Source organism: Triticum dicoccoides, chromosome 6B (genome assembly GCF_002162155.2).
Source record: "Triticum dicoccoides isolate Atlit2015 ecotype Zavitan chromosome 6B, WEW_v2.0, whole genome shotgun sequence".
NCBI lineage: Eukaryota > Viridiplantae > Streptophyta > Magnoliopsida > Poales > Poaceae > Triticum > Triticum dicoccoides.
In genome coordinates this window covers 633,992,320-634,005,565 of record NC_041391.1, presented here as the reverse complement: position 1 = coordinate 634,005,565, position 13,246 = coordinate 633,992,320, and the positions used below count along the sequence as shown (strand labels likewise).

The following is a 13,246-nucleotide window of genomic DNA, read 5'->3' as shown; positions in this document are numbered from 1 at the left end:
GGGCTGGCGGGCACGACCCGCCATGCATGGTCCATGCACCGGATCAACGTGACCATCGTGAGTGTTGTCCATAGGCTCATCATCCAGGAGTTCAAGACGGGCACCACGTCCAATACCTGCAGCATGGTTAGGAAGCAACACAGGAGCATTTGCAACATCCACAAATTGATCAGGCGAAGGTGTAGCTGAGTGCACAGGTGGTAAACTACTGGTAGAGTGGTTCGGAAGAGCATGAAATGGGAACACATTCTCATCAAACACAACGTCACGAGAAATGTAGACACGATTGGTGGGAACATGAAGACACTTGTACCCTCTGTGGAGAGAACTGTATCCAAGAAACGCACACTTCTTAGACCGAAACTCTAACTTACGCTTGTTGTACGGCCGCAAGTGCGGCCAAAACGCGCACCCAAACACTTTGAGAAATGTTTAGTCTAGGATACCATCGGGCAAGAGTTCAAGAGGGGTTTTCATTTTCAGCAGTCGTGAGGGAAGCCTATTTATCAAGAAACAGGCAGTGGAGAAAGTATCACTCCAGAACCGAAACGGGACGAAGGCATGAGCTAGTAAAGTAAGTCCAGTCTCTACAAGATGACGATGCTTACGTTCAGCGGTACCGTTTTGTTGATGTGTATGAGGACAAGATGCGCGATGCGAGATCCCAAGCTTGTTAAAAGACGAGTTGAGGTTGTGGTATTCACCCCCCAGTCAGATTGAACATGAATAATTTTGTGCTTAAGGAGACGCTCAACGTGTGCTTGGAACTGAATAAAAACATCAAACACATCAGATTTACGCTTGATAAGATATAGCCAATTAAACCGACTGTAAGCATCAATGAAACTGACATAATAGTTGTGACCACTAACAGACGTTTAGGCATGACCCCATACATCAGAAAACACAAGCTCAAGAGGATGTTTCACAACACGACTAGACTCTGAAAAAGGTAATTGGTGACTCTTGCCCTGCTGACAGGCATCACAGATAGTTTCAGCACTTTTATTGGACACAACTGGTAGTCCATGGCGATGCAACACATGACTAACTATAGGAGCAGCAGGGTGACCAAGGCGCGCATGCCAGTGCGTAGGCGACACACGAACAACACTGAACACCTGAGGAGAAGACGGCGTAGGAGATGCAGGCGGTGCATCAAGTGCATACAAGCCATGGCGAAGACGACCACTAAGCAGAACGACCCTCGTGTCCCGATCCTTGATAAAGAAACGAAAAGGGTGAAACTCAGCAAGGACATTACTATTACGAGTAAGTTGAGGAATAGACAACAAACTATGTGTAGCAGAGGGAACTCAAAGGACACTAGAAAGACGCAGTTTGCGAAAATTGTGTGAAAGAAGTGATGCCTGACCAACATGGGAGATGCGCATACCTGCTCCATTGGCGGTGTGCACCTGATCATGTCCACGATATGGTTCCTGAGTGGAGAGCTTGCCCATCTCGCTGGTGAGGTGATTCGTCGCTCCTGTATCCATATACCACGCCGGATCAAGAGAGTAGGACTGGGTGCACTCGTGCTCGTGACCCGTCACAGCAGCTGCAACCTGCTTATCATTCCCTTTTCCATTGTTACCAAGTCCAAGGAAGTCTTGCTTGTAGCGTCTGTGATAGCGAGAGGCGAGATGACGATCTATGCCACAAAGCTGACAAGCCTGAGGAGCACCGCAACTAGAACATCAAGCAACTAGGCGAATCCCTCCAGTGATGGTCGGCGCGTTACCCCGCGAGGCCTGTGACGAGGAAGCCGTTGGTTTGCCACCTGATGGGGCCGGCTTCTGAGGTTTGCCGCGTGTGGCGGTGTTGGCGGAGACGAAGCTGGGGGAAACCCGGGGCGCCTTGATGCGCTGCTCACGCCCAAGAAGGCGCGCATAGAGCTCACGACGCGGGAGCGTATCCTCTCGACCATGGACGTTCTCAATGAGATTGTCATAATCATCATCGAGCCCGTTAAGCACAAAGGTGATGAAGTCCTCGTCCTGAAGCGGCTGACCAATAGAGGCCAAGGTGTCGGCGAGGCTCGTCATCTTGTTGAAGTACTCCGTGATGCTGAGATCACCAAGCTTGGTCTTACCCAGCTCGGTGCGTATAGAGTGCGCACGCGCCTGAGACTGAGAGGCGAAACTAGTGTGGAGGGCCGCCCACGCCTCCCTGGACGTAGCGGCGAAGATGACCACTGACGAAACACTCGGTGTGAGCGAAGACTGGATGGCGGAGAGAATGGCCTGATCTTGCGCCACCCACGTGTGATATGCCGGATGGTGAGGGGGTGGGCATGGGATGGACCCGTTGACATAGCCCTCCAAGTAGCGGCTGCGGAGTAGAGGCAAGACCTGAGCACGCCATAACAGGTAGTTGTCCGGCACAAGCTTCACCGGCAGCAGGTGCGAGAAATAAAACGGCGACGGCGCCGCGGTTTGAGCAGTGTATGCCTGCGCCAGGGGTGCATAGGGATCCATGGACAGGGCCATCTCTGGACGAGGGACCATCGCGTAGGCGCCAGGCGAGGAGTAGGATCCGGCAGGGGCGGCAGCCAAAGCGCCGTGACCGGGCGCAGCAGGAGGACCGTAGGTGCCAGGCGCGGCGTAGGGGCCAGCACCCGCAGCAGCCGAAGCACCTTGGCCGGGCACTGCAGGGGCGCCATACGGCGAGGCGGCCGCGCCCCCATAGGACGGCTGCGGTGGCGCCGAGTAGTAGTGGTGCGACGGCGGTGGGTGCGGCACCGCCGCGTAGGGTTGTGGCGGCGGCGCAGCATAGGCCGACCCCGGCCATAGGGACGACGGCGGCGGGGGCGCCCCATAGGATGGCGCGGGAGCGCCGTACCATGGGTGCGACATAGGCGGAGGAGGGCCGCCATGGGCTGGCGGTGCCGCGGTCTCGGGCAGGGCGATCTCGTTCGGAGCCCCGAGGCCTGCGGGGAAACGGGCGGTGGCGGCATGGCCTCGTACGTCGCCGCGAGGGGCCGGGAGGCCAGGAAGGGCGACATCGGGGCGAGGGCTGGCACGGCGGCGGCGGTCGAGATCGGCGCGGCGGCGGCGGGAGGTGGTGCAGCGGAAGGCATTATAACCTAAACTGATACCATGCTGCAGGTATTGGACGTGGTGTCCGTCTTGAACTCCTGGATGATGAGCCTATGGACAACACTCACAATGATACCATGTAAAACATAGGGTTTGAGAAACTGCCTCGACACTCTAAAACGGGGTGTGGCTATCTCATTATATAAACGTATCAAGAGGTACAACACAAGGCCTATATAAGACTACGTATATATACAGTCTAACAGGTATCCCATAAAGTGCGATGGAGGTAGCTCGTATATGCGACGAGTTGATCATGGATTCCGTGATTTGGAGGCGATGCCCCGAATCGTTGGCACCTCCAACGAGATTATTTTCTGGTGCCACTCATTCCCAACATTCATTCTAAAACAATCTAGGTAGCCTGTCTTTTTGTCTCTCTCGGTGTGCAAACCAGGAAATATTTGCTCCACTATTATTTTCTAACTATATGTTAGTTTGCACCGTGCTCTTATCTTACTCTGTTCAGTCGTTGGAGGTCACCATAGTTATATATAGGCGAGACAAATGTGCACAAATAAAGACATACGTAGTTTCTCTCTCTTGTCTTGAAAAGAAGAGTAGGTGAGCACAAATTAATATATGATCTTCTGATAATGCTGAATACAAAAGCGATAAACTGGTGATATTAACTGAAGATAAAAAGTAGTACACCAAACAATTCAGCGATACTAATAATATAAGGGCTTGTGCTGTTCTTCACTAGGAGTATTATGAGATCTACTCCCCTCCTTTCTAGAGTAATTCTTAATTCCGATAATATTTGTAAAAGTTTGTGCCTGCAATTTTTTTTGAGCATCAGTACAGACACAAGCGCTCATATACACGTGCATACACTCACCCCTATGAACGCACACACGCCACACCCTACCTCTATGAGCACCTCCGAAAGACTGAACCGGCATATCATCTTGAGATTTACGAAGCCACCGTAGGCGCCTCGTCGTCGACGGGAACGTCTCCTCCCACTGAATGCGTTTGGTAGCCTGCATTAGGCCCAGTCAGGCCCGCACGGGATGTTTTTGGGCTGTTTGGTTGCCTGGGTTGCATTGAAAAGTTGATCCACACGAAACACAAAGCATCTCTGAGTCTGCATCCATAGGAGCGCTCAAATCGGCCGTTTCTATCGGGCCATTCTGAGTCGAGCTGCCATAGAGCGCACATGGTGAGCCCTCTTGCACGAAAGGATACGAGCCATATATAGCATGTAAGTTGTTTCTTCTTCCACCTCCACCTCGAGTAAGCTCCTTCTCTAATCTCCTTTCTTTGGTCCCTCTTAATCCACACAACGATGCATCGATTTGAGATAAACTCTACATAAAAAAGATGAGCATCGATGTTATGATTCCATTTTTGTGATTAGTTCATAGTTTCGTCGACCGTAAATGTTCAATTTTGTGTTCATCTTTGGAGCTATTTTGGATGAATTTTGTCAAATCAATCGCACACGGTTGACCGTTTGAAATTTCCTTTGATCAGTAGCTTCATCTTACAGTTTCACACAACTTTCGTGTTGCACATTTTCTGTTTCGATGATCATAGAAGATTAAATCTGACTTCTTCCTCGTGAAACATATATACGCATATGTGTGATATGTGTTAATGACACTCCTTAATCTCTGTCTCCTCTCATGTGTCCTGCTAGGCGTCTCGCTCCTCTCGGCCTCCTCTCCCGCGTGTTGTTGCACTAGCGTCACCGTCGGCGTCGTTCCTCTCAACCTCCTCGCTCGCGTCCTACTACACCGGCGCTGTCGCCATCGTCGTTCTCCCCCGCGTGTTGTTTCATTAGCATCACCAACGGTGTCGTTCCTCTCAACCTCCTCTCCCATGTCCTATTACACTTGTGCAGTCGTCGTTCCTCTCAGTCTCCTCTCTCATGTCCTACTACATTGAAGTCATCGCCGGCGTCGTTCCTCTTGGCCTCCTCGCTCGCATCCTACTACAATGGTGCCATCGTCATTGTTGTTCTTTTCAACCTCCTCCTCCACGTCCTACTACACTGACGCCGTCGTCATCGTTGTTCTTTTTGGCCTCCTCCTCCGCGTCCTACTACACTGACGACGCCATGGCAGGCACACTGCATTTTTCACCATCATCCTCTATCTCAACGCCTTCCTATTTGTCACTCCACATGGAGTTTCTCTGCGGTGATGGCGCTAGCAAATAGTTCGTCGTGCCGACGATGACATCACTCGCAAGCAACTCCGTGCTTGTCTAGTCGGACGAGGTGCCACGACCACCGCCCACCACTGTCGCTGGGGCACTTTAGTGTAACACTGTGTGTTATGTATAGTTGTTAACTCTTAATCATGTTCAGTGCATGCAACCAAACAACATGCACAAGTATGGACACAACCAATGTGAGCAACCAAACACGATGCATAAAGGCATTGCTACGATGCAGGGAGAGAGGATGCAGGCAACCAATCAACATGCAGATGATGGTTTTTTGCTTGCATATGCTCAACCATATCCAATTGGGACAAGTATGCAAAAGGGAAAAAAACGATGAAAGTAACCAAAGGCATCGTAAACAAATATGGGGACTACAAAGCCATGAGAGCAAAAGGTCCCACAAAATTGATACCCACCGGAGAAAAAGAAAGCTACAGATCAAACACTGTTGCAAAGCCTTGGGTATTTGAGGAGCCCCGCCCAGACGTATAGGGGGTGTTTGAGGATCCCTACTCGATGTCGCCTCGAGCGGCGCATCAGCGTCAGCGTTCGTGAGGCCGTTGGCGCCGCAGATCTGGTCGGCAGAGGCGAGCCCCGCGAAGACGATGTCGGTGATGGTGGCGAGCGTGTTGGCGGGGTGCGCGACATAGAGGACGGCGACGGACCTGCGGACGCCGTCAGCACCGGCGCAGCGCATGGGCACGCGGAGGAAGAGGCCTAGGGGCAGGATGCGGTGCGCGGCGCCCGGGGCGGCAAAGTCGAGCGCGGAGGGGTCGTTGGCGAAGAGCACGACCACCTCGGATACCTTCATGTCGGTGTAGAGCGTGTAGCCCAGCAGCGCCAGGCACGAGTCCGACCCCGAGCACAGCTCGATCATCGTCTTCGCCTCCGCGCACGGCAACTCCACCATGATGATCGCGACCAACACGGCCGCCGTGAAGATGGCAGGCAACCCCATCATTGTTCCTGGGAGATGCTGCTAGCTTCGTCGGGGGTCGGGCCATGGAGCTCACTGACGACTGAAGTGAACTGTGCGGCTTGTGACTGCAAGAGGAGTGTTTGACAAAAGAACTACCAGTTTAGAGGTTCACATCCCACAGAACTACCACTTTTTTAAAAGTGCCTGAAAACTAAAAAAACGTAATCTTGTGACTAAAAACTACCAGGTTGACGGAATGGTCGTTTTGACCGTTTTAACAGCGATTCTAACGTGAGTGGCCCATGTGCCAGGCTGGCGGCCCGCTTAATGGCTAACAGTGCGCGCATTCGGTCGTTAGAGCCGGTCGTCGTCAGTCGCACCTGGTCGGACCAGGAATAACCTGGCCGACCGGGCGCTCGTCCCCACCAGCTCTCTCACTCTCCCCCGAGCTCACTTTACTCTTCTTTGCTCTCCTCTGCTTCTGTTTCTTCTTCTCGCACTCCGGCGACGCTGCGACCATGCCGTCATGGCCGAACAACAACGAGACGTCGGACGATGATGATGAGTACATGAGCGAGTTCAGCAGCATGCAGATGGAGTACTTTATAAGTCAGCGCAGTCTATCCTCTTCCTCTCTCCTGTCTGTTCTAGGGTTAGGGTTAGGGTTTGAAGATATTTGAGATTTCTTCCATTTAAGTTCATATATGTGAGTTGTAGTTGATATAGATATGTTTTTGCTGTTCAGCAAACTCCTGACACTGCGATAGACCCTAGTTTCTGTGGGCTTGTGACTGAATCTGAGAGAAGGTGCATCCTGCATAGGCAGATGCTAGGCAAGTTTGTGGCATTTAAAGGCACTAACACTGGCAGGAGATTCATGGGATGTGCTACCGAGGTAATGGACCAAGTTGGTGTGGATTTGATTAGCTTGAATTTCTGCTATGTAGTTCTGGAAATAGAGTGTTTAGTTGTTGTTTTTCTGAATTTTCCTTAAGTGTGAAAACATTGGTATGTCTAAATACTGTACTTGTAGTAAAGAGCATTGGAAACATATGAAACATATTGATATATTGTATCTTTAGTATAGAACTAACTAACTAGTGTAGCTATGTATATCATTACTGTTTATGATTTGTTATTCTGAATTTGCTTGTTAACAGTGGTGTTCACTGTAAATTTAAATTGATTTTGAGGATGGTGTGAAATGTGGTATTCTGGAGAGGGTAGATCTCCCCTGGCCTGTAATTCTGCAAAGGTGCTTAAGCAAGCTCTGGGATATGTATCATGAGCAGAACCTTGGTAGAGCCCAGGATAATGAGGCTCATGGGATAGAGGTTGCAAAACTGTAGAAGGAGCTTGATTCTCTGGCCAATCAGTATAGCCAGCTGGTGGATGATGTGTCCAAGTTGTTTGATTATCAGGATGGAATCAAATCTCATGACATGGATTGCACAAACCAGGCAATCAATGAATTGAAGGAGAAGAAGAAGCAACTTGAGGAGCAGGCAAAGATTGAGCTTCAAATGGAGAAGCTTAAGCTCAAGAAAGAACACAGGTGCATCCTTCAGAGTCAAGCTGATATAATCCAGAACACAAGGAAGACCATGAAGGAGATATAGGTGGATAGAGACCTCCTTATAGAAGAGAAGAAGAAGCTGGAAAATGTCATTGCTGAGCTCCTGAGGGTTGGTCATGGGTGCAAGGAAAAGCTAGACAAGATCAAGGAAGTTGTGATGGAGGAGTGAAGTGGCAGCTTTGGATGGTAAGTATATATGAGGCCTATATATATAATTGTCCTATGAATGATCAGTCTGATGCAAATATGCCCTGATCTACCTATTAACTACCTAAGAACTGTAATGTGTTCAAATCATTTTGGTTGGTATGGGGGGTGCTGTTTTCCCTGATCTGTACTTCCCAAATATTATCCTGACACTGAGAACTGGTGCTAAGTTAAGAACTAAATTATCTAAGTCTGATGCAGTTTATTTCTGTGTGTTGTATCATAAGTGCTTGCTGAGATCTATTTACTTCAGAAATTGCTTCATCACAGGTTCAGACAAATTCAGAGAAGTTTGGAAGACATTTAGTCTCCCATAGATAGCATTTGGTCTTACATAGATAGCACATGGACACTGAAGTTGTTCAAAGGCACTTAAACTGACAGAACTGAATCTCACTGAGATTGCAAACACCCTGATAAACTGACAGAACTAAACTGACAGAACTGAATCTCACATAGATCTGGCGATAACTGATGTAACTGAATCTGAAACTTACAGTTTCAGATTGTTAGGCCCCTGCCCTGCTATGCGACTTGACCGTTGCACCTCTTGCTTGACTTGAGTGGTAGGTGGCAGCTCTGGCACCTCTTCTTCGTTTCCATCGATGACGATGATGGGAGGAGGACGTCAGCGAGCGAGTAGTGCTGGTGGGGCAATGATCTACATGTCCTTGTCATCGTTGCCCATAGCAGCTGGAGCCGTAGCTTGTGCTGGAGGGATATAGCGGTGGGCTGCCCACCGTTCCCTCTGCCCAACATCGCCGGAGTCTGCCTCCTTCATTACCCACAACAGCATGTTGATGGGCATGATACCCTTACCTGGGGTTCCATAGCGCTGGTCCATGCGCTACTTCTCCTCAGCCGTCGCCTTCTTCCTCACCTCTTCTGATGCATCCATGAGCCCTTCTGCACTGCTATATCTCATGGCAATCTTCATGTAGTCGAGGAACAGGTCTTCATCACTGCAAGCCGACCCAAAAGGCATGGCAACCCAGCCCTTGCCAGTCGGGAAGGGGTTCAGCCATGGGTCTGGCATAGAGGAAGAACGAGCCATGGATGTATGTAGAGTGAGGTTTTGGAGAGAGAGAGAGATAGAGTGAGTTGTTGGGCTACTTAAATCTTGGAGTAGAGGAAGTGTGGTGGAGTGTGACAGTGGGGAAGTGGTAGATTGAGTGATGAGAAATGGTGGTAGTTGTGCTGCAATTAAAGTCTTTGTTGAAACCCAACAGATTGGAACTTGTGCTAAAACAGTAGAACAGTTGCTGGTCAAAGTATTTGAAAAAATAGAGTGACAAAAAAATCACATTTCACCAGCCAAGTTCAGCAAAGCCCAAGTATAAAAACATTCAGATAAATGCAGATAGATGGATTCAGGCATAAGTTCAGACTTAAAAATATTCTGCCATGGATACATTTCTTACAAAATAATCATAGTCTTTATCATAGATTTTTCAACAACCCAAACATAGATAGTTCAGAAATAAGCATAGTCTTTAACATAGATCCAGGCAGCCACATTGCATCGTCTTCATCATGGTTGTTGCATCTCCTGAATTGCATCCTTCACTGCAATCATAAAGTTCAGAAAGTTCAGAACAAGACAAGATTCAAAATAAGACTAAGAACAAGATTCAGAAGAAGACAAGAAGATTCAGAGCAATATTCAGACCAAGACAAGCAGATTCAGAACACCACAATTTAGTCAGAAACTACCGTGTTGAACTAATCCCAATCATGTCTTCCTTCTGCTGCAGCCAGGATCTGAGTCCATCTCTTCCTTGTTGCTTGGAATCGATGGAAAAGATGCCCTGTCTCTAGCCCACCAAATGATTAGTTCATCTGTGATGTTGGTTCCTTCTGGGAACACCTCGTTGAACTGCTTCACGTCATTCTTGTCGCGTTCCGCCATAATCATGGCAGCAATCTCTGGCGTCGCTCCTGTGCCTGTGGTCGACGGTTGGCTCTCCTTCAGCCCTCCTTTTAGCCCTAGCAACCTCATCTTGTTCATCAATTACCTCTCCTAACTGTGGATCCATCAGTGGCGGCTAGGTTTTGGTCAAGGGGAATGAGGCGCAGGGATCCAGTGGTTTCTGGTGGCTTCTCTTATGTAGACAGTGTGGCAGGCTTGGCGGGTTAGTTAGGTCCAACATGAAAGCCCACCATGAGGCCCACATTACACGTCAAATTGGATAGAATTATAGTCAGGTCACTGGTACGGGTCAGTGCTATACGAAACGGTTTTAAACCCCTTTCCGTGATGACATTTGGAACCGTCACCAAGGGAATGTGGGCGATAGAGGGGCCCTTCCCACACGACCCAGAAACTGTCAGGGATATGCCCTCCTGGCACACACGCTTGGCAAAATGAGGTCGTGTGCGACCGGTAAGCGAGCAAATACGGTTATACGTACAATAGTACTAAAAACAATTATACAGGCGAAATCATTTCCGGTCGTAAGTACATCCCACACAGTCAGCCCCTGCTAAACGTTTCCGTTCGTATGTACATTCCACACAGTCCATCCAAGGAATATGTTTCAGTTAGTATGTACAACCCACACAGTCAATAATTTCGAAGTGTGTGTGGTAAGGTGACTATCGCAAACATTTAATAAGAAAGAACTGTGTGCGATGCTGTTGTTAATCGCGCATGTTTTTTCTGGCTGATCGTGTGTGTAGTGGAGATTGATCGCACAAGTTTTTTCCTCGTTGATCGTGTGTGCGGTGGAGATTGATCACACACGTAGTGGATCCTAGAAACGTGTCTGATCTCCACGTCTATCGCAGACGTTTCGCTTTTGCAAAGCGTGTGTAGTGTAATCCCTAATTAATCCCTAGTTAAAAAATCACTTTTTCAATTTGAAAGTAGGCAATCACTTATTTCATATCCAACCAAGTTTATTACAAATATAGGTTCAACCACAAATGCATAATTTGATGCACATGTACATATCCTGAAGAACTACAGAAGCACCAAGTAAAGAATGATGGACCACAGTTGTACTAAAGATGCAAAGAGAGAGGCGAAAGACATTCTGGTTGCTGGAGAAGCGGAAGTGGAATGCCCATATTGTGCCCTCCTCCATGCGTAATGCATGCACGACTCTAGGCCAACCCCTTGTGATGGCTGCCCGTCCATCCTTCACTATCTTCATTATGACTTCTCGATGCTCATTGTAGTCTAGATGGAATACTTTAACCTTCATTGCGTGTCCACCAATCATGTACTTTGCGAGGTAATCTTGAGTGAACTGCTTCGGGAACCACTACGAACGAAAAAGATTCATACATTGTTATCTAACAACTCATTATGGGAAGTAAAAAGAGAAGGCTGCAGAGTTTGTAGTTACCATCCTACAGCTCACTGTTGTGTTGGATAGAGCATAAACAAATAATTTGCTTGCCACCATTCGAATCTTTTTGCTAATAATCCTTATCAGTTTCCTCACTTGATGCTTGTTCATGAATATCTCATTGCCCCATACGCAAAAAGGGTCGATGCATGGATCCCTGCCGAGGGCATATGTACCTACAAGCAACAAGTCAATATTAGAACCTAACAAGTGTCCATGCCTGGATCTATATGCACTACATTATGGAACGACGGGGGAGTACAAGCCGAGGGACGAAGCTAACCTCGGCGAAAAATAGTGGCCACTCCCGTTTTTGTCCTGCATAAGTAGTGGAAAGGCATGATAAGTATGGAAACCTTAACATCAAACAAATATAGCAAAGGTAAACAATATCATCTCCAAATGATAGCTTGAATGTGTTGGTTTCAGCATGCTGTTAAAGCATATATAAAATGGAAGGCAATCTTACCGACAGCAGGCTTAACCGCCATCAAATATTGCAATTCAAACTGGTATTGTTGAAAATGAATAGAACGTAGGTAATGCTTAAACACCACTGGATAAATGTGTAAAACTGAAATAAAGGGCATGTGTTAACTCCTAACTACACCAGGCATAACTGGAACCAAATATAACCATTCAAACTGGTATTGATGCAGTCGAGCGGCACTGTTCCGACTTGCACATAATGAATAACACATTGTGAATGACTGAAATAAACAAGGCATAAATGATCAGTATAACAACCAAATATAGCCATTGAAAACTGGACAAAGTCTCACTGGAACCAACCTAACAAACAAATATAGATAAATATGGCATATGCTTGAAAACTGGACAAATGCTCACTGCAACCAACCTAACAAGCAAATACAGATAAACAAAGCATCTGCTTGAAAACTGGGGAAATGCTAAAAAAAGCAACCTAACAACCAAACTACAGATAAACAAGGCATATGCTTGATAAAAATGCTCACTGCAACCAAACTAAGACAAAATACATATAAACAAGGCATTGGCTTGATAAATGGAAAAATGCTCACTGCAACCAACCTAACAACCTAATACAGATAAACAAGGCATCTACTCACTATAAACAACCAAATATAGCCATTCGTGAAACTAAAGTGGACAATTCATACTTAAATATCACATAGCCCTATTGAACAATACATTTTTGCATAACTGAAATAATTAAATAGGGCACAGTTATAGCACCGCACGACAAATGCTACTACAACAAAGGGTACGAGTTGACAAGCTAGAAAAGGTAAGATTTGCTGATAGGATGTTGACTCACATTTCATGGACGGGATCCTTCCAGTTGGAAGAGTACAGACCCATGGTGGAAGAACCTTTGTGGGTGCCCTCCTCATGGTCGTGGTCGATGAGATCTGACTTGGTAATTGAGGATTCCAAGCCGCCGATGTAGAACGTGTCCTTTAGAAATGAACAAATGGGCTCGATGGCGTATAAGGATCGCAAATCCTTGACTGCCTGGCGGAGGAGATCAGCGGCAGGGCCGTCAAAGAGATCGACGGAGGTTGAACCAGAGGGGTTGGGGATGGACCACGTAACCTATGACATGGCCCATGTGAAGCCATCGTTGTCGACGAGCTTGATGTCATAGCCAGCTTTCCTGAGATACAGTAATACGCAAGCCTGCTGACATGAAGCCTTCGACATGGCAACGTAGTCAACGACTTCACCGGCTTCCGCGGTGACGTGTTGCTTCGGATCGACAGGTCGGGGCGAACGGCGACCACCTCGCCAACGTCCGCCAGAGAGGCCATGATAAACCACTTCTTGGAGGAACGCTCGTCGGGCTCCCTGGGATACATGGTCGAGCTTAGGCTGTGACATTCTGGAGAAGGGATGTGGATCTAGCGGGGAGGGACACCATGATACGTCTCCA

At 48.0% G+C, this 13,246-nt stretch overlaps 1 protein-coding gene across 1 annotated transcript; it reads right to left on the bottom strand.

Moving 5' to 3' along the window:
* Positions 1 to 5,289: 5,289 nt before the first annotated feature.
* Positions 5,290 to 6,237, bottom strand: LOC119321356 (lysM domain-containing GPI-anchored protein LYP6-like). Its single transcript, XM_037595074.1, has 2 exons — positions 5,723 to 6,237; positions 5,290 to 5,377 (listed from the first exon to the last, which is right to left on the bottom strand). The coding sequence occupies exons 1-2, from the start codon at positions 6,235 to 6,237 to the stop codon at positions 5,290 to 5,292; spliced, it is 603 nt and encodes a 200-aa protein (XP_037450971.1).
* Positions 6,238 to 13,246: the final 7,009 nt, after the last annotated feature.

Coding starts and splice junctions, on each gene's coding strand:
- LOC119321356 (XM_037595074.1), bottom strand. CDS start 6,237: ATGATGGGGTTGCCTGCCATCTTCACGGCGGCCGTGTTGGTCGCGATC. Junction 5,378..5,722: donor ATACCCAAGGCTTTGCAACA/GTGTTTGATCTG, acceptor CATAACACACAG/TGTTACACTAAAGTGCCCCA.